The following is a 25,432-nucleotide window of genomic DNA, read 5'->3' as shown; positions in this document are numbered from 1 at the left end:
TTATTAATATTTTTTAAAAGAACTCAGTTTGTTAAACATATTAAAGATACTGAAAATAAGTTTTTGCCACTGTATTGCAACTGAGAGAAAAGGATTAATAAAAACCTTCAACACCTAATAAACTTTTGCAACAAGATAAAAAGGAATATACCTAATTACAAAACCAAAAGACCTTCTAAAGATGCAAGTTGTATTTGTTTTTAGGGGGAAGTAGTTTCCCTTACTCTGACCACACTGGAACCTTAAAACTAATCTGCTTGTAATTCAAATGATCCTTTTCATTCATAGAGCCTTCTATTTTTCCCACTGTTGGGAGAATGGCTAGAAGTTGTTTACATCCTGCTTAAAGTCCCTAGGGCCCCTTCCCCAAATGATGGCACCATCCCCGTTCAGATGTTTTAAAGGACTAACCCCACGGTGAATGCAGTTTCTCTTCTGAAGTCCCAGGCAGATTTTAAAAGCGGATGGGGCCTCCAAAGATACAGGCATTTGCTGATGTGTTAAAAGTGCTTGAATTCCTTTTACCAATTGACTTCTATAATGTTAGTTAATGCACAAGACTACTTTCAAAAGTTTCACCAGGTGCTGTTCCACAGGATGAAATGACAAAATAGCTTTATAAATGCAAACTCCTATAAAGTGTCTATCCAATTAATGGAGGATAAAACCGCTTGAAAAATGATGGGGTCACAACTCCAGCCTGTTAAGAGGTGATATGCCACAGGTCTTCCAAAAGACACAGGATGAAAACGTCTAAGGCAGATGAAATCTCATTTGAAAAAAAACCCACGAAAACACAAAAAGCTCCCCAAAACCTAAGAACTTGAGTCTTAAACTCTTAAGTGCTTCACTGTCACAACGACCTCCTTAAAAAAAAAAAAAGAACTAAAAAAACCCAGCCCCAAAATGAATAAAATTCTCTCTCCCTAAAACGTAGTTTATTTAAGTACCAAAAATTTCAATATTGAGATTGGGCCTTTGAAGAGAGTCTACCTTATGCTCCCTAAGTCTATCAAATTTCTCTTCCATCTCACAAGAGTTTGAAAATGCTTCACACCAAAGGTTGTTTAAAATGTTAAAACAGTGTTTATAAAGCATTTGTGCTTCCGTTTTCCAGCTATACACACATACGCTGCAGCTGTTGCCCTGGGCAACTACTTCCATTCTTTATTCTACTTATAACGTTCTGAAAACAAAGCAGACTCTTGAAAATAAGATTAGAAATATCATTAAAAAGAGATACTTTTTATATTTTTTACTTTTTTTTAAAGTAAGTTCTTAAAATTCTTGAATGCTAAATGAAACACAATGATTCTTTAAACAAACAAACAAAAAAAGCCAAGTGGTCTTCATACTTCATATTTAACTCCTGCATGTAGAAAAGAAACATAAAACCACTAACTCAGGGTTTTAAGCACATGGAGAATATATTGGCGTCATTTTTGTATTTTTTGGAAGGAGTGGGTTCTGCTTTATGGCCCCGTTTCTTGTTTCATTGGTCAGTGAGGAGAAGTAATTCTACCCCCACGAGTAAGAGCGGGCCTTGTAGGTCTCAGAAGATATCCCTTGCGTCCATTATGGAAAACCAGTGTCTAACTCAAAACAGAGTCATTACCTGAAAGACTGATCTCCAAGAAGTGGTGTATTACCTAGCAAAACGCTGCCTGAAGGAGGAAGGTGTATTACCTAGTGAAACATTGCCTCAAGGAGGAAGGTGCACTGGGCTCCCACAGAAATGAGTCCTGACCAGTGTCATCATGTTGCTCTCTGCAGTATAATAGGAACTGGCATATCTGATCAATTCAAAAGACATGCAGGTGGCAGCTCTGACAATGTCCATCAAAACAACTATGCAAGCAGAAAGCTTATATCGATCCCTTGTGAGGAAAACTAAAAGCAGTTTATCTATTAAAAAGATTTAGCAGGATTGGGTATCTAGGCAACACCATATATAGAACTGTTTTAAATTAATTGTCAACTACTCATGGTAAAATAAATTAAGTATTGCATTTCCTTTAACAAATACCAGTTCAGAGGGCAACATCCTGGTGGTTTTTGACTGTGTTGACAAGGGAGTGCTGCTTTGCAATTCTACAAAGTCTTGTTTTAATCAGAACAATACCTAGAATCAATGACATTCAAGAAAGTCTTCTGCCCTATTCCAGATGGAAATACAGCTTTGCTCTGTCAGTTGAGGTACATTTGAGATAGATAGATATATATAGTGAGATGCATTTCAAGATGACGACAGCCAAATTCCATGTTGGAAGACGTTACAAGATTACTCTTAAAAGCAAAAAACAATGTCAGACACAATTGACTCTCCAGAAAGTGCAATGGACGGTAAAACAATAGTGGGTATGAAAGCTGGCAAAGCAGACTCTCTCAGCAATGGCAGTAACAAAAGTTTAATTAGTTGTGGGGAAAAAAAGAAAATTCCTAAAAGACTAGTCAAGAAGCAGCATAAATTGAACATCCACCAGCTTTCCTGAAAGTCAAATAAAGAGCCATCGCTACACAGTATGATGTTACTAACTGGAACAAAGAAGTCAAAGAAAGTATGAGGTGGGGGAAATCATACCACCTTCATCTTTAAATGTAAACATTACCTTGACTTGGGATTTACGTTTCATTTAAATTCAATATCTCTAAACAGCTGAGAAGATGACACAAAAGCAGATCAACGGATTTGGGTAAGCCAGGAGCTCCAATAAACCAACTGCATATGCTGTTAGCTAAGACAGCAAGTTCTCATTTTCATCTGAAGCACCGATACCATGACTAACATACTGAAGAAAAGAAAATGAGGCAGAAAGGACAATTATTTGGGAATAGCACTTATGTTCATATAGGCAAGCAGCTGTGGTAGGAAATAACGGTTGTGCTACATCTGCTTCTCAGAATGTGGTTGGTGGAAGAGTCCAGCCAAGAATTACAATAACTTTAGGGATTTCTCTCCCAGTTCAACCCCTGGTATTTACTTCTATGGTAAGTGTGAGATGACCTCAGCTTGTCCTAGAGACAGCATGAAGTTGGAAAGCCACAGAAGATATACGATGAAAGCAAAAGAGAAAGTCACTTCTGTATCAGGTACAGCAAAGACCTGCCCCTCCATTCTCTAACAGCACATCAATGGGTAGAAACTGCACTTACTAAGGGGACAGACTCGCTCACTCATTGGGCAGTCAGGCAAGGCAAGAGAAATGGATCAGGACATGGTAAGATGCATAAAAATAAATTCACAAATAAAGAATATAAACCATGCTTGTGATAGGGAAGAGTATGGACCAGACAGACATGATTTTGAGCTTACATCTAAAAAACAGTACAAAAGGGACTGGTCAGAAAGAAAAGTACCACCATGCAGAAGAAAAGGTATAAATGGCATACACGGTAGTCCAGACAGACTGATAAGGGATGTTTAAAATAATCTTTACTAAAACATTCAAGACTAGCTGGCAATTAACTTTCTGGCAAGATATAGCAAATAGTCCCAGTGTGATGGAGAGAGGTGAACTAAACGATCCACTGGAAGTCTCCTCAAAGCAAAGCCTGTGCCATGCAACTGCTCTTGCAAGCCAGGAATATCAGCAACTTAGAACATGCACGCAAGCAGCCTTAGAACTTGGTTTTAAGGAGAAAAGGTAAGTAATATCAGTGAATACAGGATGCTTCAAATTCCCCAAAGGTCCAGATAATACAAGCCCACCTCCAGGGCTTATACTACTTATCACTCAGAGTACATCTGCTAGACTTCAAAATTTGATACCAGACGACATCAACGTGGAAATCAACCTTTTTGTTGGAGAAAAAAGCAAGTCCAGGCTTAGTGTTACATTCACGACTCCAAAGGAACTGAGGACATATCTTTAACTGGGCAAATAAAAATGGAGATTTACTGTTGGCCTCTCTGTAACTTCTGTCATTTATTAGTGTTCTAGTTTATTAGTTCTGCATGGTATTGAATGGTAACTGTGGACCAGCACATACAACTCTAAATTCAGTTTTAGAGTTCAATGGAAGAGTCTGCCAGGCAAGGCAGTTTTCAGAGGCATCCCATAGCAGGGATGCACATTATTCTAATGCTTGTTTGCACTACACTAAGGCCAGTGCATTTGTTTTGCCTTCACAAACATGTGGATCACATCAATATCGTGGCTAAGTTCTAAAAGGATGATGAAATATTAAAAGAAAATTCCTCCTTACGCTCATACTTGAGTTTGTTAAAGAAAAACACAACCTCCTAAAATACCTAAGATATGAGCAATCAGATGGAAAGAGCCACAGTGTGCACTGTGAGTCAGCAGACGGTATTTCTACAAACTGCTAACAAAAGTCTGATAAGCAATCTCAGTTTTGGACCACACACAGCACAGCTGGACGTTCAGAACAACCTCTTTCCAAAGTCTACCGTTGAGAGCTTTTAGCCTGTAACAGTGTACTACCAGGTGAGAGCATTTTGTGTCAAGTATCAAAAGGTAAACAAAGATTGGTTTACACCCAGCAGTGAGCTGGGCAGACTTCTGAATGTACACAAGAATTTTGTCCTTAGCCTGCAACAATACCTGGTGAGCACTGCCCTGGGTCCTCGAGCTCTTGCATGCATTTTATCCAACACCATGTGCTTTAGTTTCTGGTAATACACAGGGCCAAAGTAGATATATGCTTCCAAGGGTTCCCTGGAGGAATAAAAGACAAAGCAAGATAAAGTCAATATTCAGAGTTAGTATATATATACCTTAAGAGAGACAAGAGTGTTGTACACAGAAGGAATTTGAAACAATTTGAGAATTGTTGAGTCCGAGAAAAATGTGTTTGGTCTCTCAGGGCAATCAGTCCAAAAACCCCACAGGGAACCCTCCTGAACACAAGCATAGGACACTTCAGCACGATACACTGCTGTATCCACCCTATCGAGGAACAAGCTCCTGAACTCTGGCCATAAGCTGTGCAGGCACGCTGCTATAGCTGCAGGTATCTGTTTCAACTCTGCCATGTTAAGTCCCTCCTCTGCCTCTGCAGGACTGTTTCCATCATGTCATCAGTAATCAGTAAAGCCTGTACATGTGTCAGACCCTGATGAGTGACTCAAGGTTATTTCTATTTACGTTCCTTCACTTTACATTGCTCCCACATGAAACAAAGGTAAGCATATATGTAAACAAATACATGCAGCATAGATGCTGAAAACATCATTTTTATAGGAGCTCTGTAAGGAATTTGCATTTGCAAGGATAGCTTAGCACTGGCACACTATGAGCTTGACAGACTTCCCATCCACTAATTCTCCCTGTGGACCACTTTGAAGCACAATTCAAGACCCAGAGGGGTGAAAGCCCTCTCTGCAGCCCTGCTCAGCAGCTGTATCCACGGGACAAAAATCACTGACCTGGCTGGTACTAGGGGCTCAGATGAGTTGGGTAAAAAGGGCTCTTGAGAACTCTTTAGAAGTGTTTAGGCCCTTGCATCAGCTTGGGAACATCTGTAAGCAGTATGGAGGGTGTTATGCCATTCTACAAGCTGGCTAAAGATTTCTGTGTTTAAAATACCCCCAACTATAAGAACAGCTTAAGCATCTCAAGATCAGACAGCAACAGTTGAAAGCACTCAGTCATTTCTCAGCTACCACCTTCAGCAATAAGAACAGCCAGATTTAACACAGACAAACAAATCAGTGCTGCCAATGATTTATTTTTCAAAAAGGTACGTGCAATGTAAAAACAAGCAGGAGACAACATCCCCATTCAGAGACATTACTGACACGATGCAGTGTTATTCCAAAAGCTGCCTAGTGAAGAAAAGAATGAAACTTAACTTGACATTTGGAATTTGCAAACTTCCGTGTTGTTATGAAATCTGCCCTCACATTTCATAACAAATAGACTAAGCATGTGAAATTTGCTTGGAAGAGCAACGGTATCCTAAACCAAAGTCTCTAAATGGGGTACTAGAAAGCTGAGGTGTTAGGACAGGGGATCTTTAGAGCCAGATGATTTTCTTCTCCCTAGGAAACAAGACTAGTCAGATTTGTTAAAAGTTACAATGATGCATGAACAGTAAGCGCTTCAAACATCAGGGTACTCAATATACAATTTATGGAATATGGAGTGGGTGAGTAAAACAAAATCATCTTTCTGAAACAAAAAGAAAAACAACATATGGAAGAAATCGACAGGAAAAGCAATTAAAATTAAAAGTATTTTTTAAGAAAATCAAACCTTGAGAAGAATGAGACTGGAAGGATAATAAAAATAGCAGGAAGGTGGGATTAAGATACATTTTGGAAGGGCAGGCATGTGAAGCCATATGGCCTTTTCGTGTTCCTAAACTATCTTACGTTCTTTGAACTCCGTGTCTCAGAAGCCAGTCTGATCAACACAGCAGGAAGTTTGCAGATTAGAGTATTATGCCAGACTGAATCATTGTGTAATCGAAAGGAGAAGGGAAAAAAAAAAGAAAAAAGAACACACACAAAAATATTCACAAGGAACAGACACCTGCCTCTAAATCCATATTTTACAGTACTATTAAAGTCAACATGAACGTGCTTTTCTGATTCTAAGCATATCTAAGATTTGCTGCCAACCAAAACCTGAAGATTTTACAACTCTCAGAAAGGAAGGCTTCATTTTACCTTTTTTGTCGTTCAGGAGAAGCTGGGAAATTTTCTTCTGTACTACAAGGTCTACATACATTACAGCCATGCAAATACTAGTAATTCCTAAGATGCAGAATCACAAAATACTTCAAAGAAAAAAAAAAGCGCACCATTCTTCAGCCCCTTCCCTCCATCTCACCAAGGGGTTGCAAATAAGAGAAAGTTCCTGAGCCCTGAGACATGAGGAGATTTTCAGATACGTCTGAACAGGATTTCCACACTCCCCTGAAAGATCTACATCTATACAGCAGATTCTTACCCAGTGATACCAGATGTTACATAGTCCTTCCCTAGGTAGTTATAACCATGGCGAATAAGATCTTCACACACATCTTTAACTTTACTGCCTCCAAAAGCTGTTCCATAGTGAAATCTGCCATCAAGGACCCCAGCCTTTCCAGCCAGGAGTTCAATTAACTTTCCTACCTGTGCAAAGAAAAGCAGAGTTAACAGTCTGCCTGCTGGCCCAAGCACACTGCTGGGTTAGTCCCAGAACAACTTAGCCAAACAAAGTGTGGAAGATGGTAGCATGGGTTATTGCATGCAATGGGAGGAGTGGAAGAAGCCCAACCAGACTCATCACAGGGTCTGTGAACATCCATTTGTGTGGAAAATGAGCAGGATGCAATGTGGCCTTCTGCTCTAGAAAACAACCTCAGGAGCGGGAAGAAGCTAACAAAGAAAAAAAGATCAGAGGCTGTATGAAGTAACCAGTGGAGATTCCATACAAAGGCCAGGCTAGGAGGTATTTAGTGTGATCCTGCAGCATGGGTACAAGACTTGCATCAGTTCCAGGGAGGAGTGTAATGTAAGAAGTTATATAGGTCTAGAACTATTGTTTAAACTCCTCTCTAGCCCTTCCCTCACAGTCCATCCCTGCCAGCTTAGAGGGCATAGGCAGCAGGGAAGGAAGAGGGAGAGCAAGAAACAGAAAGGGAGGAAGTGAGGCATTCATTTATTCCCCTATTAGGCTGATAAAGAACAAAATGAAAATGATGCACAACAGCCCACATCCCTCCTCCTTTCACAGCAGGATGTTTCAAAACATGCGAAGCAGAGGAATGAATACTTAGAGGAGAGCAACCACATGGCATGAGGTCTGGAGAACAGTCTCAGGGAAACCACGTTTCAAACTTTTTTGTTTCTTCCAGTTAATTCATTTCACTTTCCCTGTCGGAGGACACTGTCTCTTTAATGGCGACATAACCACTAACCGTCATACGCGATGGGAAGCCGTGAGGGTTCATTATGATATCTGGGCAGATTCCTGTATCGCAGAACGGCATGTCTTCCTGAGGAACAATCAATCCACACACCCCTGCAGAAGAGAAAACATTTCGATTCACAAACAGCAAACCACCAGCAGGGCTGACGCTCTTCACCAGATTTTCTTGAGTGTTTTCCTCCTCCTCCCTTTCTCATGGATCACTTTTTACTCAGATTCATTACCATGACCACTGTTCACAACCTGCAGGCTAGAGGACAGCCCTTGTGATAGGACTGGAAAAATTAGCATAGCCTTACATAATGCTCCCAGTGATTTGTGAGTTAGCAAATTAGGGAAGAAAGCTTTAGGTAGCTTTCAGAGGCAACCAGAAACTTCTGACCAGTCAGACTGGAACATCTCGAGGGGCACCTTTTTTTTTAAAGCTGACGCTATAATTTCCTGCAAAAACCTGAAGAAATGAGGCCTCTTACAGTGTCTCTTTGGACATACAAAATTATTACTGACTCAAATTTGCATCTTTCCTAAATACTGTGAATAAAATCAAATCAAGTCAGGACTTTGAAAGGGACTGAGAGGAGATAAGCAGGGGAAAATTTCAAAAAAATAACCCACAAACCGAAGATTTTTTTATGCAGTATTCATTTGTTGAGCAAAGATTGTTTTCAATGAATTACAAAGTACAATCCACTCCCCAGACTGTTTCTATGTTGTCAGTCCATGAACACAACTGTACCTTTCAAAGTTTTGGAGGCTTTTTTCAGTCTCCATCCATATTGGATGTAAGACAAACAAAACCCCCCAAACTCTAAAACTGTTTAGGAAAGGTTAAACATAGACATGAAAAGTCATTTCAAATCGTTTATCACACATTTTCCTTCCAACCTTTACAACTGTTTCTACAGTGAATTCTGCAGATCAAAATACTGCAGCTACAAATGACCAAGAGATCTAAGATTCAAATTCAGGTGTTAAAATGCAGCTGCTTAAGCCCGTACTCCTTTGAACCAAAGCTACTGTTTCACTTGGACAATTTCTTCCAGAAGCCCTTAAAGCTGAAAACGTCTGCAAGCTATTTGAGATCAGCCTGCTGCAACTGCCAGAGCACGCTTTGGGAACAGCCCTGGAGCGGATGGGGGCTCCTGGAAGAATGAGGGTGCTGGTTACATCCCTAAAAAGGCATCCCCCCACCAGTCAGTTCACAGGGGGATATTGGCGTCTGCTCAGGAGGGAGCTCCTCTTCCACTGTCCAAGCAAGACAGGGGTAGGTGTGTGGGACAGTAGCTAATAGAACGAGGATGGTAAGTATGGGGGGGAGGGGACAGATATAAAAAAAAAGGATTGGAGCATCTGGGGCAAGGAGGGGGGGGTGTTGTATTTAGCCATTAAACCTATTTAAAACTAATTTTCATTGTTCTATTATAACAAATCAATAACGTCCTTCTACTCCACCTCACCAAGCAGCAATCCTTTGCTGAAAATGAGAAACCAAAAATCAAATCAACCCACTACCTCTTGCATGCACAGGGTTGGGTTTTTGTATAAAATTGTATATACACAAATAATTTATTCTATATGTATTGTGGCACACACATTTTGCTTTATTCACATTTCATTCTAAGAAAGCTTTAGGTTGCATCTGGACTTCAGGGCACTTGTAAGCCAAAAATTAAATCTTAGCTAACTTAAAATTACTTTAGGCTCTGAAAACCTTTTATATGCCAAGCTGGTTCCCATAGCAGACAGACACTGTGTTGTTTGTTTTGTGTGAAAGTGAATGATAAAAGATCCATGAAATCGACACAGAAAGGCAGAACAGCAGAAAGAACTGAGGGCTCTCCATCATAGCGGCTTCTACCCTCCGCTGACTTGTATAACAATGGGACCTACACACCCAACTGCAGATCTAACACAGCTGTGCATTTCATTAGATGAAGAGCACTAGTGACACAAGTAAATAATTAACTTATTCTGGTCCGCTGACTGTGGTTATGAGACCAGTCATAGCTGACAGATTTTAATACAAGTTAACACAAAGACAGCATAATGAGCTTAGAAGTTAAAAACAAAATATTTAGACAGAATCCTGCAATGTGAAGCTCACTAGGCCATTTATAAAGTTTCTATTTTACAGAAAGGGAAGAAAACAAACAAACAAACAAACAAAAAAGCCCCAAAAGAAAAAAGCCCTCAATTTTAAGCTTCTGTATTTTAAAAAGGTCACTGAGTTTATAGAAGACGTAGTGTGCCTGTACATATTTAGAGAATGGGACACAGAAGTTTCTTCCTGCCCTGTGTTTTAAGAAAGTTCATTCTTTGTCATGAAAATACATTTCAAAAGCTGAAAGACATCTTTCCTACACATGACACTACTTCTTAAAGCAAGCAACTGAAATTTATTTTCAAAATGTAAATTTGATTTCATTTTGCAGTCACTTGCTTTCAGAAGCTCTTCAGAGACTAATGCTTGCCAGTCTGCACTACAAGCTCCTGAATTTGCTCCTCTTTTTCAGCTCCCATGGCTGAGGCAGGGTCTGCAGCAGGGCAGTAAAAGGCAAGCCTAGCAGTTCTGCATTGCTGAGCAAAAAAGCCATCAAGTGAATTAATCCATGTAAGTGCAGTTATCACCTGCAACTGGTTAATAAAACAGTAAAGGAGAAAAGAAGAGGCTGGATTTAATACAGCTTCAAGTTCCCAACGTTGCCCTGTCCACATGTAAGTTGCATTTCACAAATGAGCTGCTCAACTACTCCCCATGTTCATAAACAGGACACAGCCAAACTAGTGGGTAACTTTGCTCCATGGGTCTTACGACAGGTTGTTAGGACTTCCCGATTGTTACCAATTCAGCCATCACATGAAAATGTTACCAATTCAGCCATCACATGAAAATTGTTTCCTAGTATTTACACAGGATATAAACCAAAATTTGGTTTCATCCATTTCTCTTTCGCTCACAATTTTTATATGCTGCTTCTGATATCTAGTGATATTATTTCAGACTAAAATCTGCACTGCCATGGGCTCAAAGCTGCTCTCACCTATACACTCTGGAGTTCTTATCTAGAACCAGAATCAAACATGAACCATCAGAAAAGGCTGCAATTATTCATCCAGACAAATTAAACATAAAGAAGTTTTTTTGTATGTGTGGACTAACAGGAGGGTTGTGTGTTTGAGCAAGAAAGCATTCAGCAGCTTGCTACATCTCATTTCTTTTCAATTGAAAACCAAACTAAACTCTAGTAAAAAAGCTTTGTGTATCAATTTCATAATGTCAGCTTAGATAAAAAAAAATCAGTGAAAATGCTAACAAATTCTTCTAAGATGTCCCTCTCAAAGAAAAAAAAGAAGTGGATTAATGAGCATGGCAGTTTACTGCAATGATAACAGTTTAAATTAGAGTAAACTTGAGTCAGACATCTACAGTGGTTTAACATGCAAGTATAAAACAGCCACAGGCAGTGTTTTTCAATGCTATTGTATGCCAGCCAATAAATGACAGCCCTCTGACTATGCATGATGGCCCCCATCCCCACACACACACACACACACTATCTGTGTCAATCCCAACACCCGTGTACCTCCACAAGCCCCTGACAGAGCACAAAGATCCCCTCACCCCTCTACTTTTGCCCTTTAAGAGTTTCTCATTCTTATCATGAGAAATTCAGGAGTCCAGAACGGTTATCTTTTCTGTGGTGGCTTTTGCTGACAAACACGAACATACACAGACTTGTAAAACAGCAGTTCAGCAGAGAGGGGGAAGGGGGGCGACAAGGAGGGGGCAGGGACAAAACACAACAGTATGGGAAAGTTTTTCACTGGCCACAATAAGATGCCTTCTATACACACACGCCAAATGGGAAAAAAAAAATCATCAAATAAGTCAAAACAACCTAATATAGAAAACTAATTACTACCAGCAGGAGGGACATTAGAGAGCAAAGGGGACTAAGTGAATAGAAGCAGCAGCAATACCAGTTTCTATCAGCAAGATAAAAAGAAGCGCATTACTAAATGTGCTTGTTTACTTATTCTAATGATACGGCGGCTAAAGAGCTAAAACTGACTTGAAAGGGGTCTATTTCAGATGGACCAGATTTGCCAGAATTTGGAAACACTCCTGAGAAATAAGACCACGTCGCACAATTAAGAGGAGCCGGAGCTGTAACACAGCGCTGGTGGATTGCGCGCAAGTTGACAGAGATTTGCAGAAACGTGTAAGGTTAAACAAAAATGTACATCTGCCTCCAAACTCTCTAATTACATCCCGTGCTGGCTAACTAAGCATAAAACAAGTCCAGAAGAAAAAAGTGCTGCATCACATAAGCTTTGTTCCATATTGAATCACTCACTGATCTATCATATCACTTGCTACATCCCCTTTGACATAAGAGGTAAAGAACAGAATTAAAATTAACAGATAAATAATGCATAAGTAAACTTGATTAGTTTTCTTATTAAAAACATCACTCTAAATGAGAGGAGGTGCTAGAAGACAATACAGTTTGTACACTGCTTTCCCATGAGCTGCTGAATGGTCTGATGTGATAAATTTGCATAGTCTGAAGCACACAAAGAGCTGATTAATTGAAACCCTTACAATGCTTCTGGAAGCAGCTATTGTAAAACAATAACCATAGGAACTTTACAAAATACACATGGCTGAATGAGTCAAGAGCTTAATAAAATGTGTGCTCAGGATACACTATTTGGAAACAGCATTAGAGATTTTTATTCTGTGCCATAAAATGCTAAATCACCCTAATTTCAGAGGTTCAGTTGAGGATTTACTGAAAAGGTCAGAAGGTTACCTGTTTGTCGCTTGAGATAAAAAAATGCTGCAATTTTCTTTTTAAGACAGCAAGCTAAGCAGTCGTTTTGTTAAAAACAGAAAAAAAGTGTATGAGAACTTTTAATGGCATTCTGACACCTCACTTTCTCATATTCACCTCCTGAAGATAAAAATAAGGTAAGAAATTCCTACCTTTCGGAAACCTACTAACCACTAATCATCCCACATTCCTGCAGTCCGTAAGAGCAAGTTCTTTTTGATGCCACTTCAACCATTTAATTCCTATAAACCCACTGATGTTTTATTAAAGTACCAAGTCCGATCTGTAACATGGGGGCAAATGACACAAGGAGCCATTTAAAACATCTTACTTCACACGTTCTGCTTACATGTACCGCACAAGCGTCCATTAAAAGGAGAAAGATAACTTGTTCTCAACTATGAAGTCAGGCAAGCAGAGGGCAGATGCTCAAACGAGTGGAAATTTTTTAAAGTAAGCAAAGTCAGACTTTGGTAGAGAAGCTGTAATTGTCACAAAGTTTATATAGTTGACAATGATGTGAATGGATTTTGTTTTGACACTAAAGAACATGGTTCATTTAGGAAAACAAAGACCATCTTTCATGAATTTAAACTCGCTTCCATGTCTTTAGAGTTGTTTAAGTGCAGATACTTCAGAAAGGTTTAATCCTTTATCTTAGATCTTCAGCTATTAAAACGCTTCTGTTTGCCAGTTCAAACAACCTCTTTCCTAAATACAGTTTTTCCACTCCTCAGGAATACTGTTCAGTATTGCTGCTTAGTTCTGTGATCTACAGGACCTTTGTTGGAGGTGTTAATCCTTTTTCACATGAGAGACTGAGAAATGTTCTTTCAGAGAAGTGATATATTGCTTTTTTCACATCAAAGGAGCCCAACTTTTTCCTCATTGTGACTTGTAGCAAAGCAAGAGGAAATCTGGAAATATAATAATTTAGTTTGTATGGAACTCAGATGAAGCTTCTTTAGCTTAACAATCCTTTAGCCTTCCGTGCTTTGAAAAGTGACTTTTCTTAAAGAAGGCAAGATTAAAAAAAAACACAATAATTAACCAAAAAGTTTCTTTATTCTTCTGGAAAATATATGATGCAATATAGTTAAAGTCCTACAGCTCAGGACAAATCCTCCCTGGTAGGTAGATGTTTATTTGTGAGAGAGTAGAAGCTTAAGGACTTTATAGGCTAAAAGAGACAGTCCCAATCCCAAAGATCTTTACTGCAACGGACAGTTTTAAGATGAATACTGAAACAGAGCAAAACACTTGTATGTCAGACTACAATATGATGGCCTCATCTGTGGGTTTTTTCCTTCATTTCTCCCCATATACTTCTTGGTAGACAGGAAAGGATAGCTTTTACAGGTAGTTGGGATGAAGTGTACCTAAAACATGGACTTGCATGACAAGAGGGTGTGGTGGACAGGCCAGAAGTGGTGACCCCTGTCAATACCATGTTGACATGTGAGCGGACACAAAGAAGGTAGCAAACACAGAGGCAGTGGCATAGATCTATACTGTTACAGAGGCCTACAAAATCTACCTACCTATGTAATGAAAGGCTCTTCCATAACAAAAGACTAAAGCTGGTTTGTGAGACTTAATCTGTCGTATCCCAGACACTTTCCAATTCTCTTACTCTGCTTCCTTTTGCCTCAGCCACAAAGTATAGCTTTGAAATACAAATCCATTTGGAATACAGGAAAAAGCCCGTAAAAAGACTTGAGAAATGTGGTTTGTGCAATATCTTATTTTGCATATATTTCATTACTTTAAAACTACCACTACAATTCAATCAAATCTCATCTTCATGTATAGCTCCAGAATACATCAATATTTTCTGTGAAATATTTTTAATATGAGAGAAATATGTTTTCTCTCCTTCCCCCTGAATCAAGGTACTTGTTAGTTTAAGCACATCACAGGTTTAAACGGCCCTATGATGGGCTGGAAGCTAATGTTCACAAATTAAACTTGAAGTGGCAATTGCCTGCATTTAGATGAAGATGAGAGAACAAATTCAGGGCTATTTAAAAATTGTCTCAATGGCAAACACTAAACTGTTAGTATTATGCTTTCTGTTTCACAACTGTCTATATTGTTCTGTTATGACTGATGACAGAGAAGGGTGATACTAGCTGTATTTTTAAACAACTAGCAAAGAAGATTTTCCCTTTCCTTTCCGTGCCTTTTCTCCACTTCCATCATTGTTTGTCATCTAACGTTAATGTCATTGTCTGGTTCTTTGCCTTATACTGAAGTTGCAAAAGAGTGAACTCTTGTCATTATTTTTTTTTCTTGCTATCTAACACACACATCTTCTCCACTCGGCACGTTTCTCCTTTCATTTCCTGTAACATTATTTCCCATAATGTACTACAAGCCGGTGAACTGAGGTTTACTACCAGAAAGGCCACATATCCTAGCAGAATGTAAAAATTTAGAATATAATCGCTCCTCTGATCACAAGAGATTACTACAGATTGATGTACTGGACAGCTAATACATACATACCTGCAAACTCTGTAACACAACTGTTGCAATGTTTCCCACTCAGATCTCCAAAACCAAGCTGAAAGGGACATTTGTTACTCTGAATAATTGATGATTTTGGCTTATTATTTTAACAGGTCCAAAGCACAGATACGTGGAGGGAGGATCAGTCATTCCAACCTGACACAATGCCAGGCATAGTTACAGGCACCTTCAAAGTTCCCTATAGAATTTAGGATGTTGCTTTTCATCACCATGGGATTTTCACAGGTATTTTACTTTCTGCAAAAAAAAAAAAATAACTAACTTTCTGTGGCTTTTGGGTAGTAAAGAAAATACAACCAGATTCCAATACACTGCGTATTAACTGTTTCTGCATTTGACCACAAATATCAAGGTCTGATGAGTCGCAAAAGTACTCATGCAATGTCTGTCTTTCAAGATGTCTAAACCGAGACTGTGTCAGGCAGGCTGCAATATGGCTTTAGGGAGTAGAGGGCCTTCCATACTGCTTATTTAATATAATTTATTAGTTTTTTTCTTTTAATTCTATCAAGAAAATCTGTCCTGCACAGTACTGTTACATAATAACTTGCAGCTAAAATGCTACATGCCACTTATAAGAAGGACTCATTAGATGAAGCTCAAAATATATGAAGAAATGGGCTTTGCTCTAAAAACAGTCACTGGCTTAAAAGTACTGATTATCTGCAATATGTATGACACTAAAAAATTATTTGAAAGGGACTCTCTACACAACATCTTCCCAAAGGAGATGCTCCTGGAGAGGAGGAATGGGGCAGCTGGACCATTCCAACTGCTCAACTCTTTCTGTTTGCATCTGAAGCTAATGATCTTACCCCTCCCTGAAACTATGCTATATGGCTGCAGTGCAAGAACTAGACTGGATTTTAAAAGGCAAGTCAATCGTGTATTGCTGCTTCTTTACTTTTTGGAAGCCTTCAGTGAGTACTGGTTTCCAAATCACACGGGGACTCGGTGAGAATTATCTCTTATTTTTAGATCAAAAGCCACCTTGAAAATACAATCAGGAAAAATGTTTCAATGCTTATAAGAAGAACTTGTGTTTCTTAATGACAGCAGAAACAATGAAAGGATTTCCTTAGAATACAGAGTTTCAAGAACCAGTTTTGTGGGTCTATGGAAAGACATTAGAAGTAAGTGTGATCTTGGAGAGAGACGGATGTACTGAGAAAGCCTGCACTGATAGTAAACACACATGAACTTGAGACAGCATCTGGTAACAGCTGATGTTAAGATCAACTACTGCCTTTTGTACTCCTTGTACCATTTTGTACTCCCCTTTTGATTGACAGGTTTGCTCTAAGCAGATGATCTGATCACCAAACCCGGAGTTTACAGAAATCAGGATTACTGTGGTTAGCTCTGCATCTCATGACAAGGATGCAGTCTTTCAGTTATACCTGCTTCTGCAGGGGGTTTGGACTACATCATATCTAAAGGTCCCTTCCAACCCTACCATTCTATACCTGGGTACCTCATTGCCACTGATGCTTATGTACTTCTGTAGCCTAGAGGCTCATAAAGGACCTCAAGTTTGACTTCAGGCTACACATGCGAGTAGAGTGGCGCGGAGCATTATAAAAATTACTTCTTATTTGTGCCTCAAGTCCACCTGTAAGCAACAGCTCTTAATATCTGTTTTCATCAAATAGGCACTTAACATGCTGGAGATTATTCTGTTTAAGCTTCATTTAAGAGAGATCTGCCTCTGAAATGGATACTGCCTGTTGCAGTTTCACCTCTTTTGACTGACTCAGATCTATGTATGGATGTTGTGTAAGTACATCATCCTGACTCACTCCAGGGCATATTTGTACACAGACTTTTCTGGTTTTGCTCCAAGAATACAGGACGTGAAACTGTACAAGGTCAAATCCAAGGTGATCCTTGGAGTAGAGTGGAATCATCACAAAACACTGAAAAGGACACTTTCAGGGAGCTCCTCCTAACAAAAAGCACTCTCTCATGTCTTCTGACAAAGAGAACACTGCTCACGAAAGGCCAGTTTGTTTGCAAGATAGTATTGTAATTTGATGTGTAACTGCCAAGTTCATTGACTACAGCTAGTTTTAAGCATCAATATTTCAAATCTAAACAGTGTCCTCTGTTATTTCCTCAGTTCCCTCCTTCTGATCTCCACACAAGATGCCTGTGTTACCAGATGCAAGAGGCTGGTGTGCTTTACACTTGATGCTTTGGTTTCAGTTCCTCAAAATCAAAGCAAGGAAGATTTTTTGTTGTTCCAGTAGCTATTAAGACAGTATCACATTGCTTAGTAACAAGAAAGGAGTTTATGTGCTGCACTGGAAAGTATTTGGTAACATCAACCTCTGCTTCCCCATCATATCTGACAAGAGACTGACGGTTCTCAAACCAAAATAAGACCTAAAAATGTAACAAGATTGCAACATTCAGGTAATAGGCTTAGCACAGCACATACAGTAAGGTAGGTGGTTGTGCTGAAAGCACTAATAATCTAGATTTTTTCAAGTGTACAGATAGATGAAAACATAGAATCATAGATGAAGACATGTCAAAATCTATCCCTCATTGAGACCAATGGGATCAAAACATACTTTTAAGTCAGTTGCAATCAGACTTTTCAGTCACTTATTTTTTAACATCCCTCCCACACCTCCCAGACCTTTGAGATTCAGATTGGGTGGTCTGAGGTTGAGGTTTTTTGCCATTAAGGTCAAAGGGAGTTTACTACTTTTTGTCAGCAGAGATGGAAACAAGACCCTGATTTTCATCTTACTATTAACACTGAAGACCTATATGCCACCAAGCAGCTTCCTAGTAGGTATCCATTTTCAGTTTTTGGTTTGAAGATCTATTGGTGCTTCAGACCACATCCCAGGTGTCTTTTAAAAACATTTTCCCCTTCTTTCCAGTCTATTGGTGCACTCCTAGTTGCATTCCTGATTTGCTTCCCTTTACACTGTATCTTTGAGCTATCTATCTATAGTCTCATCTTTAGAGCAATATGTTTGCACAGATGACTCACAGGCATTCCCTTCCATCTCTGGTCTCCTCTGTCCATTCAGAATAGGCCCTTTCACTCCTTCAATCTCTCTCTTGATAACCCATTGACAAGTCTATCACCTACAGTCGATTTCATACTTGGAAAACAAATGAAACAACTTAACCTCAGAATGTGTTCTTGTTTAAAATGGGCAACTATATTTTTCAGATTCATTGTCAGAGAGCTGTGTTTGTTGATTCCTCTCCCCAGATCCAGAAACACCACTGCTAAATTAGATGAACTTAACAAAAAAAAAGGATATAGTCTCCTACCACTGCATTCATAAATGATCTGATCCTATATATGTATAGCAGGCATAGCCAACATGCATTTATTTGTATTAAACATGTAGCTTACCTTTCTGCCCATGACGACTGCTAAATTTATCTCCAATTTCTGGACGTCTAGTTTGCCTCAACAACATTTTGATTAAGAAAGCATCCTCTGCGTTTGATGAAATCATAACTTTTTCAATATAAGAATCAGTTGCACCTTTGTAGCTAGTACAGGAAGAAAAACATGCAGATTTAGGTCCATGAACCAAACACAAGTTACAAACAAGTATCTATTGTCAAACTGTAGTCATCATAGAACTTATATACTTAATGTCAAAGAAGCAAAGGTTCTACATATATGTGTGTGTGTGTGTGTGTGTGTATGTACATATAAAGTTCCAGAGTACAGTGTGCTGCTGAAAAAGACAAGGCTTAAGAGATACAATATAAACAAAGGAAGAATTAAGACAAACTGGTAAAGAGCAACGTATTTCTTTTCGTCAGGTGGGGTCTTGACGGAAAAAATCCTTCCTAGAACACTGCAAATTTTTGGATGTTCAAGTAAACAAACAGAAGCCAAATAGACAGTTACAGTTGAAGAAGAGAGTTTAAGGACTATACTGTTCGTATTTAAGAACAGAACTAAGGCATAATTTCTTGATCGAAACTATGCATCAGGTGTGGAAATGAACCAGGGGTAGAACATAGTATGAGGCAGACACAATTGAACTCTAGAGTTTGAGATGCAGACATTTTGGAAGGAGAGGGGAAAAAAGAAAAAGAAAAAAGACAGGCATGACAGAGAAGAGTATTATCCTGGTATCAGCTTTTTAATGTATATTGCAGAATGACTGTAGAGCAGATTTTAATACCTTATTTAGGAGATTTTTTTGCCTCATTGTTCAGGTAGCTGAGATGGTCAAACTATGACACCTAAACTCAGAGTCCTGGATCCATGTACTTCCTCTTGATAATTACACTGTCATCTCATTTATTTATTAGTATCATTACTAATAATTTATTAGTATAATTAGTTTTTATTTTTTAGTATGATTATTAGTATTTATTAGTATTAGTATCAGGAGTAAATCTGAAGCTTCTTCTTGACTATATGAAACACATAGAAGTGCAGCAAAGCTAATTCTGCCTTTTTGATCTGGGCTTGCCTTACTGTCTGCTAATTTACCAAACTGTCAAGGCTACTCCTGCAAAAATAGTGAAAACCTCTTCACCATTTATTTATTTTTTTAAGTTTTATGCAACACTTTAATGTCATATCTCAGAAGCCCTCTTCTGTTCCTTCAGGACAGGATGAGAAAAACTCTTATTGATTGGTGCCTTGGTAAAGGACACCTAATTGGAGTAGCAAAAATGAGCTGACTGTTAGTCTCTGAGGTAGAAAGGCCTCTCCTATCTCCTGGCCTCCTCCTTCTGGTAAAGTCAAGGCTGAGCACCAGTGAGCATTGGTCATTTTCTGTGAAAGCTGGTAAGGAACAGACATGCTCACTCTCAAAGTACACACTTGTTCTCTGCCCTCTCACCCATCCTGCTTTTCTCCTGTTTCTCCATCACTTCATTCATGAGTGATTCCTCTCCCATCTACACTGTCTTAGCCCTCTCCTTGGTTTCTCCTCAGAACCTATTCAGTGATTCCTGAGGGAGAGTACAGTTCCTTCCCCTCTTTGCAATTCCAGCCTTTCAGGTGTCAGAATCTAACTTATTAGTGATTAAGTGGTTAGGCACTTCTGAAAATAGCCTAGGATCTGACAAATTCTGTGAAAAACCAAGACCTAGAGAACTAGGTTTAATTTTCAGAGGAAAGTTTACTCCTTTGACTTTTCTAAAATGGAATATCCTCTCAATAGACCTTTCCTCCATGACCCTTCCCCAGTTATAAAGGCAGGCAACATACGTTACTGGCACATCTTTGTACTGTGGCTGCTGAGACACGCTAGTTCCTTCCAGGGGCATCTGGGTCACAGTTGGCATAGATTTGTTCACAAGGACTTGCTTATTTTCTACTTTTTCACCTACAAAGGACAAGGAAAAAAAAGCACTATGAAACTTACTTATGTGGCTACCTATGCTAGAAATACATTTTCAGCTTTAAAGAAAGGCAAGCTGGAAGCCAAACTGGAACATCTCTGAAAGTATGCTATGTTATGTTTTACTAAATATTGCATGGTAAGGGAATCACAAAACTAGGTTCTTTCTGTTAAACTAAAACAGAAGAACTTGCGTGCTGGGTACACTATGAGAGTAGCTACTGAACATAGTTTGGGTCTAAAGAATACACAAAAGCATGTGAAGTCATTTGCTGTTAGTATGGAGAAGATTAACAAGCAACACTGGAACTGACAAACTTTAGAAATTCACATTTAAATTTGAGACATCATATCATTTCCACAATGAGTTGTGCAAGACTACCTTACAGCCTCTCTTTGCAACTACCTTTTCCTATTGCTTCTGGTCTCACATATTAGCTATTTTCCCCGCCATTCTCTTATCCTGCCCTTCACATAAAACCCTAGATCAGCAGCATGTCCATTGATACTAATGCACATCAAGCACCTGCCCCCCACCTTTTTCACAAAATTACACTGAATTTCAGCCTATATCTCTTCTCCGTCCACATCAACTACTTCAAAGAGGGTTTCACCTATAAGCTGAGAACAACCTTAGTCTGAAATCCACCCCAGCCCTATCTATCCTAATACTTCAGAAGATTCTTGCCATTTTTAAAAAAATTCACTTGGAAAGATCCATTTTGATATGATAAAGTGCAGAAGTGACCCAATTGTGTTGCTATAATGGAATTAAGTTCACTGCCTTTTACAGCACCTTTCTTATTATATATCTCAGCAGATCTATTAAGCTGTTTCTTAACTGAAGTATGACAGTATGGGACAATTGTTTCTCAAATTTATTTTGTTTGGAAAGTTATAAACCCGTGCTCATAACTAAATGGAGTTGTATTTATTTTCTTATCTTTCTCCAAACATACTTCTAAAGTGTCAAAGCCACAAAATTTTACTTCCTCAACAACTGCATTAACTGACAGCATTCTATGAGGTTTTAGTGTATTAAATCAAAATAATAAGGAATCTATTCACTAAAAAAATGATAGAAAATGTAAGACACAATCAGTACAAATCTACAGTATTAGAAGTTTGCCAGGTTGGAGTGACAAGATTATCAGATGTAATGCTTCAGTAGATTCACACTATTAAAGACTCACTCTTTTACTTAAATATAAAACTCCCTCGTCTCATGCACAAAAAAACCCAGATGATTGGTACCAAACTGCTTTCAGAAACTAACATTTTAAAATTTTCCATTACGATACCATCACCTTCAAGAAAAAATTACTAATTACACTGAGCATAAAACTAGGTGCACAAGAAACAGTAACAGAACAGTAATTTCTACCTCAGATTATGAGCATGTCACGATTGAACAAGTAGTTTGACATACCTGGAGAGCAGATACCATCAGCATCTAAAATTTCATGGCGCCAGATTGGTTTACGAGTAGCTGCATCCAGCATTGGACCCATAACTTTATCAAACGTCTGGTTCGTGTAACGCTTCAGTGTACACTTGGCATTCTTATACACAAGACATCTTCCAAAACCTAGAATATAACACAAACTCATCTGCCTAAGAGTTCAAAGATTCTTTATAACACACCAAAATAAAACACTAATGCTGATCCATCCACTGAGCTATAGAATGTTAAATATTTTTTTATCAGTTATTCACTGTCTTGAGTATGTATAACATTGTACATGGACAACTAGTAGCTCACAATTTAAAAATCAGATTATGCATGCTACTTATTTTTTAGACAGTGGACTACGGTCCAATCCTGAAGTTATGCTAATTCACTCCTACGCCTCTGTACATACATGCATTCATCGTTTCTCTTACCTTTGGTGGTCCACAGGCACATGTAACACACAAGAAGAGATTGTAAGAGGATGAGAACAGCACATCTTCCTTTCAGGAGCTCTAAGAAACCTGAACTTTTATTCATGTTTGTGGTTGACACAACCTAGCCTACCAGTAAAGTACTGATTAAGTTGTTTCATATAGTTATCCCATTACTCACTTTTTTCCCAACTGAAAGAATTCTGAATTACATGTATTGTTATAAAATAGTTTTAGTTTAGTTGAGAAAAGTAACATCTCTGGAGTTTCTCTCAAAGTATAGCAACAAGCCACAATACTAAACACTTTCATCACATTCTGAATTATAGACACCCAAAAGAAAGTCTTTTTGATAAGTCTAAACTATTTTAGTTCATATGAAAGATGGTTGTGGTCACATACAGTACATCTACATCTTTAGATTGTGTCAAGTAACTCCTGACAAGCACCACAGCTCTCCCTGTAAATGTTACCAGTCTACCAGAAAAGAAAACATTCAGTTTTAAATCATGCCTGTTGTTGTTTTAGAAAAGAAGGCATAAATTAAATGCGGCAGACATTAACGCCAAAGATACATGTCTAGGAATACTATTATTGCTGCCTAGCAACTAGAAGGAAAGGAGTGGGGGGGGGAATAAAGTCATGGAAGAATCTGATTTTGACCACCCAAAACTTAAAACCAATTTGATCATGCTGTACTATGTCTTCTATCAAGGGAATTTATTTAGAATAAAGAGAGAGAAGAGAGAAGTTTTCAGGCAACTCTCCTCCCACTCCCAGCAGCAGTAACACGAAGTGCTGAAGAATTGTGGAGAAAGTGAGCCAGGCTACACTAGCACAAACACAGGTTTCCCTTAGTTCCGTTCTGTTTGGTGCTTACGTACTTTTACTTAAAATACTCTGCATTGCAGAGGTGTTGGGGGTTTTTAAGCAGGTGGGCCATTAATTTTAAACTATTTTGCTTTAGACAATACTATTATTTTCTCTCAGAAAGTAGGCAATACTGCTATTGCTCCCTCAGAGCATCAAGTTCACAACGAATGCCATGCTTTCCATTCCTTCCCCAAATACATTGAGAAGCCTAATTTCATCTATTGCTTTTGTTACTGGAAAAAATAATGAGACCTCTCTGTTACTACGGTTCAGGTAACTGTCTATAAAGCAAGTCCAGCAGAACAGATTATCTAGTACCTTAGATTTTTTTGTAAAATATTTTTTAAAAAAGGACCATTTTCACTTTTTCATTTCAGGTCAAAAGTTAGCTATTTTTTTTATACACACTCAGAAGTTTATTTGCATGTTGGCAATTTCACTTCACTATTGCAAGCACGGAATTGCAATCACTACTCATGTAGACAACAAATAAAAGCATTCAAAGCAGTTTTGGAACTTGATTTCTCAATTGGAGATGTACTGTACATAATTGCGATAAGAGTTTTTACAGGCTAATACCACAAGGCATAAAACATGAACCAGAACACACGCTAGAGAAGTGGGCAAGAATTGATGGTTCTTACCTCTGTCCAAAGAGGCCTTGTTTAGGACAAGAGCATCTTCGATATCATAACCACTGTAGCTCATCACAGCGACGGTGGCATTCTGTCCAGCAGGCAGTTTCTCAAAATCTATCAGTTCAATTGTTTTTGTTTTTACCATTGGCTTTTGTGGATAGGCTAGAAGATACATAAGGGTATCTATCCTGTTTCTTTGGTTGTATCCAATAGTACCTGTATGTAAAAGAAAACCAAAAGAAAACCAAAAGTGCTTGAATATTAGTGAGTTTCCTAGAAATGTTTTGGCTAAAAAAATTACCAAAATGCAAGTTAACTAAAACCACAAGCTGAAATATTTGATTTAATAATAGAAATTCTTCAAGAAAAGGATGAAAAAAAATTATAAAATGAAAACCACTTAACATTACTATATTTAAAGACAGAGATAAGTGGCTTCTTAGTTTAAACTTCCCAGAAAGAAATGTGTTTTTTTCTTAAACAGGGAAAACCTAAGCATCAAATAAAAAAGAACAACAATAAAAGAAATCAAAGCCAGGTCCTATATGACTGAATGCAAATAAGATTTCTTGACGCTGAATAAAACTGCAAGTGTGAAGCTTGCTTTTATTGTTCTAATAGCCATAGAGGTGGGGTTTTTTGAGAACTGAATTTGTGTTCCATAGACCTGATCCAAAATTTCATGAGAATCGATAGAAAGACTCCTATTGAATTCAAAAGGAACTGTGGATCAAGCTCTGTGTCTTCCACATCATATTTCCTCCTTTTCTGGGCAACAATTAGTTCAACAACAGCCTATGTTAAATGTCACAAAGCATGAACAAAGCACACAGTTACAGCAGCCAAGACTGATTTACTTTCTGAAATTAGAGTTGTCACTGCTAGAAATACCCCAGTAGAAGTTAACTCACAATATATTTGTCTTTTAACATGAAATTAATTTTAAATTTACAGTTCAGAATTCAGTCCTTTGTATAGACCTCCCAGCTTGAGACTGAAATTTTTGGCCCTGTCCCATCAGACTGCCAAAATGTCTTCTGAAATCTGAGGAAAAAATAATTAACACCCAGCAGGGAAACATAAACTGTTGTGCAGCAGAACAAAAGTTAAGGCAATCATATGTTATTAGAGTTTGCTGTACTAAGACTATGCTATGTCTCTAAGCAATTATGAAATTAAAGTCTGAAAAGTTAGTTTTAAAGTTTTAAGTGCTAAATATTCTGCAGTACATGTGATTAGGAGGCAAGTCATTTAAAACCACCTTTCCATTTTCTCCTGCAATTTCAGAAGCTCACTGGTTTCAAGGAAAGGTGAAAGCAGCCAGTGTATAATGAAGACTTCACATAGCCAGAATATAGGATACAGCTGAGCATGAATCTGCTCTTAGGGAACTTCATGCAACTTCCAAATACTTGCATTTAAATAAGATGTCTAGAAAT

The 25,432-nt window shown here is 38.4% G+C and overlaps 1 protein-coding gene across 4 annotated transcripts in view; it reads right to left on the bottom strand.

Annotated features, from left to right (window-relative positions):
- The window catches only part of POLR3B (RNA polymerase III subunit B), an 82,063-nt gene that overhangs the window by 6,542 nt on the left and 50,089 nt on the right, over positions 1-25,432 (bottom strand). For 3 of the 4 annotated variants that reach the window (XM_061988916.1, XM_061988917.1, XM_061988918.1), the window contains 7 exons: positions 24,000-24,209; positions 22,028-22,186; positions 20,466-20,583; positions 18,636-18,778; positions 7,873-7,976; positions 6,918-7,084; positions 4,566-4,679 (listed from right to left, as the gene is read on the bottom strand). In XM_061988916.1, coding sequence (XP_061844900.1) covers positions 4,566-4,679; positions 6,918-7,084; positions 7,873-7,976; positions 18,636-18,778; positions 20,466-20,583; positions 22,028-22,186; positions 24,000-24,209 — 1,015 coding nt within the window. Of the gene's footprint in view, positions 1-4,565; positions 4,680-6,917; positions 7,085-7,872; positions 7,977-15,242; positions 15,491-18,635; positions 18,779-20,465; positions 20,584-22,027; positions 22,187-23,999; positions 24,210-25,432 lie in introns of those variants that run through there. The other variant, XM_061988919.1, reaches the window with a different exon arrangement.

This window comes from Colius striatus, chromosome 1 (assembly GCF_028858725.1).
Source record: "Colius striatus isolate bColStr4 chromosome 1, bColStr4.1.hap1, whole genome shotgun sequence".
NCBI classification, from domain to species: domain Eukaryota; kingdom Metazoa; phylum Chordata; class Aves; order Coliiformes; family Coliidae; genus Colius; species Colius striatus.
The sequence above is the reverse complement of the archived record's forward strand: the minus strand, read 5'-3'. Positions and strand labels throughout refer to the sequence as shown.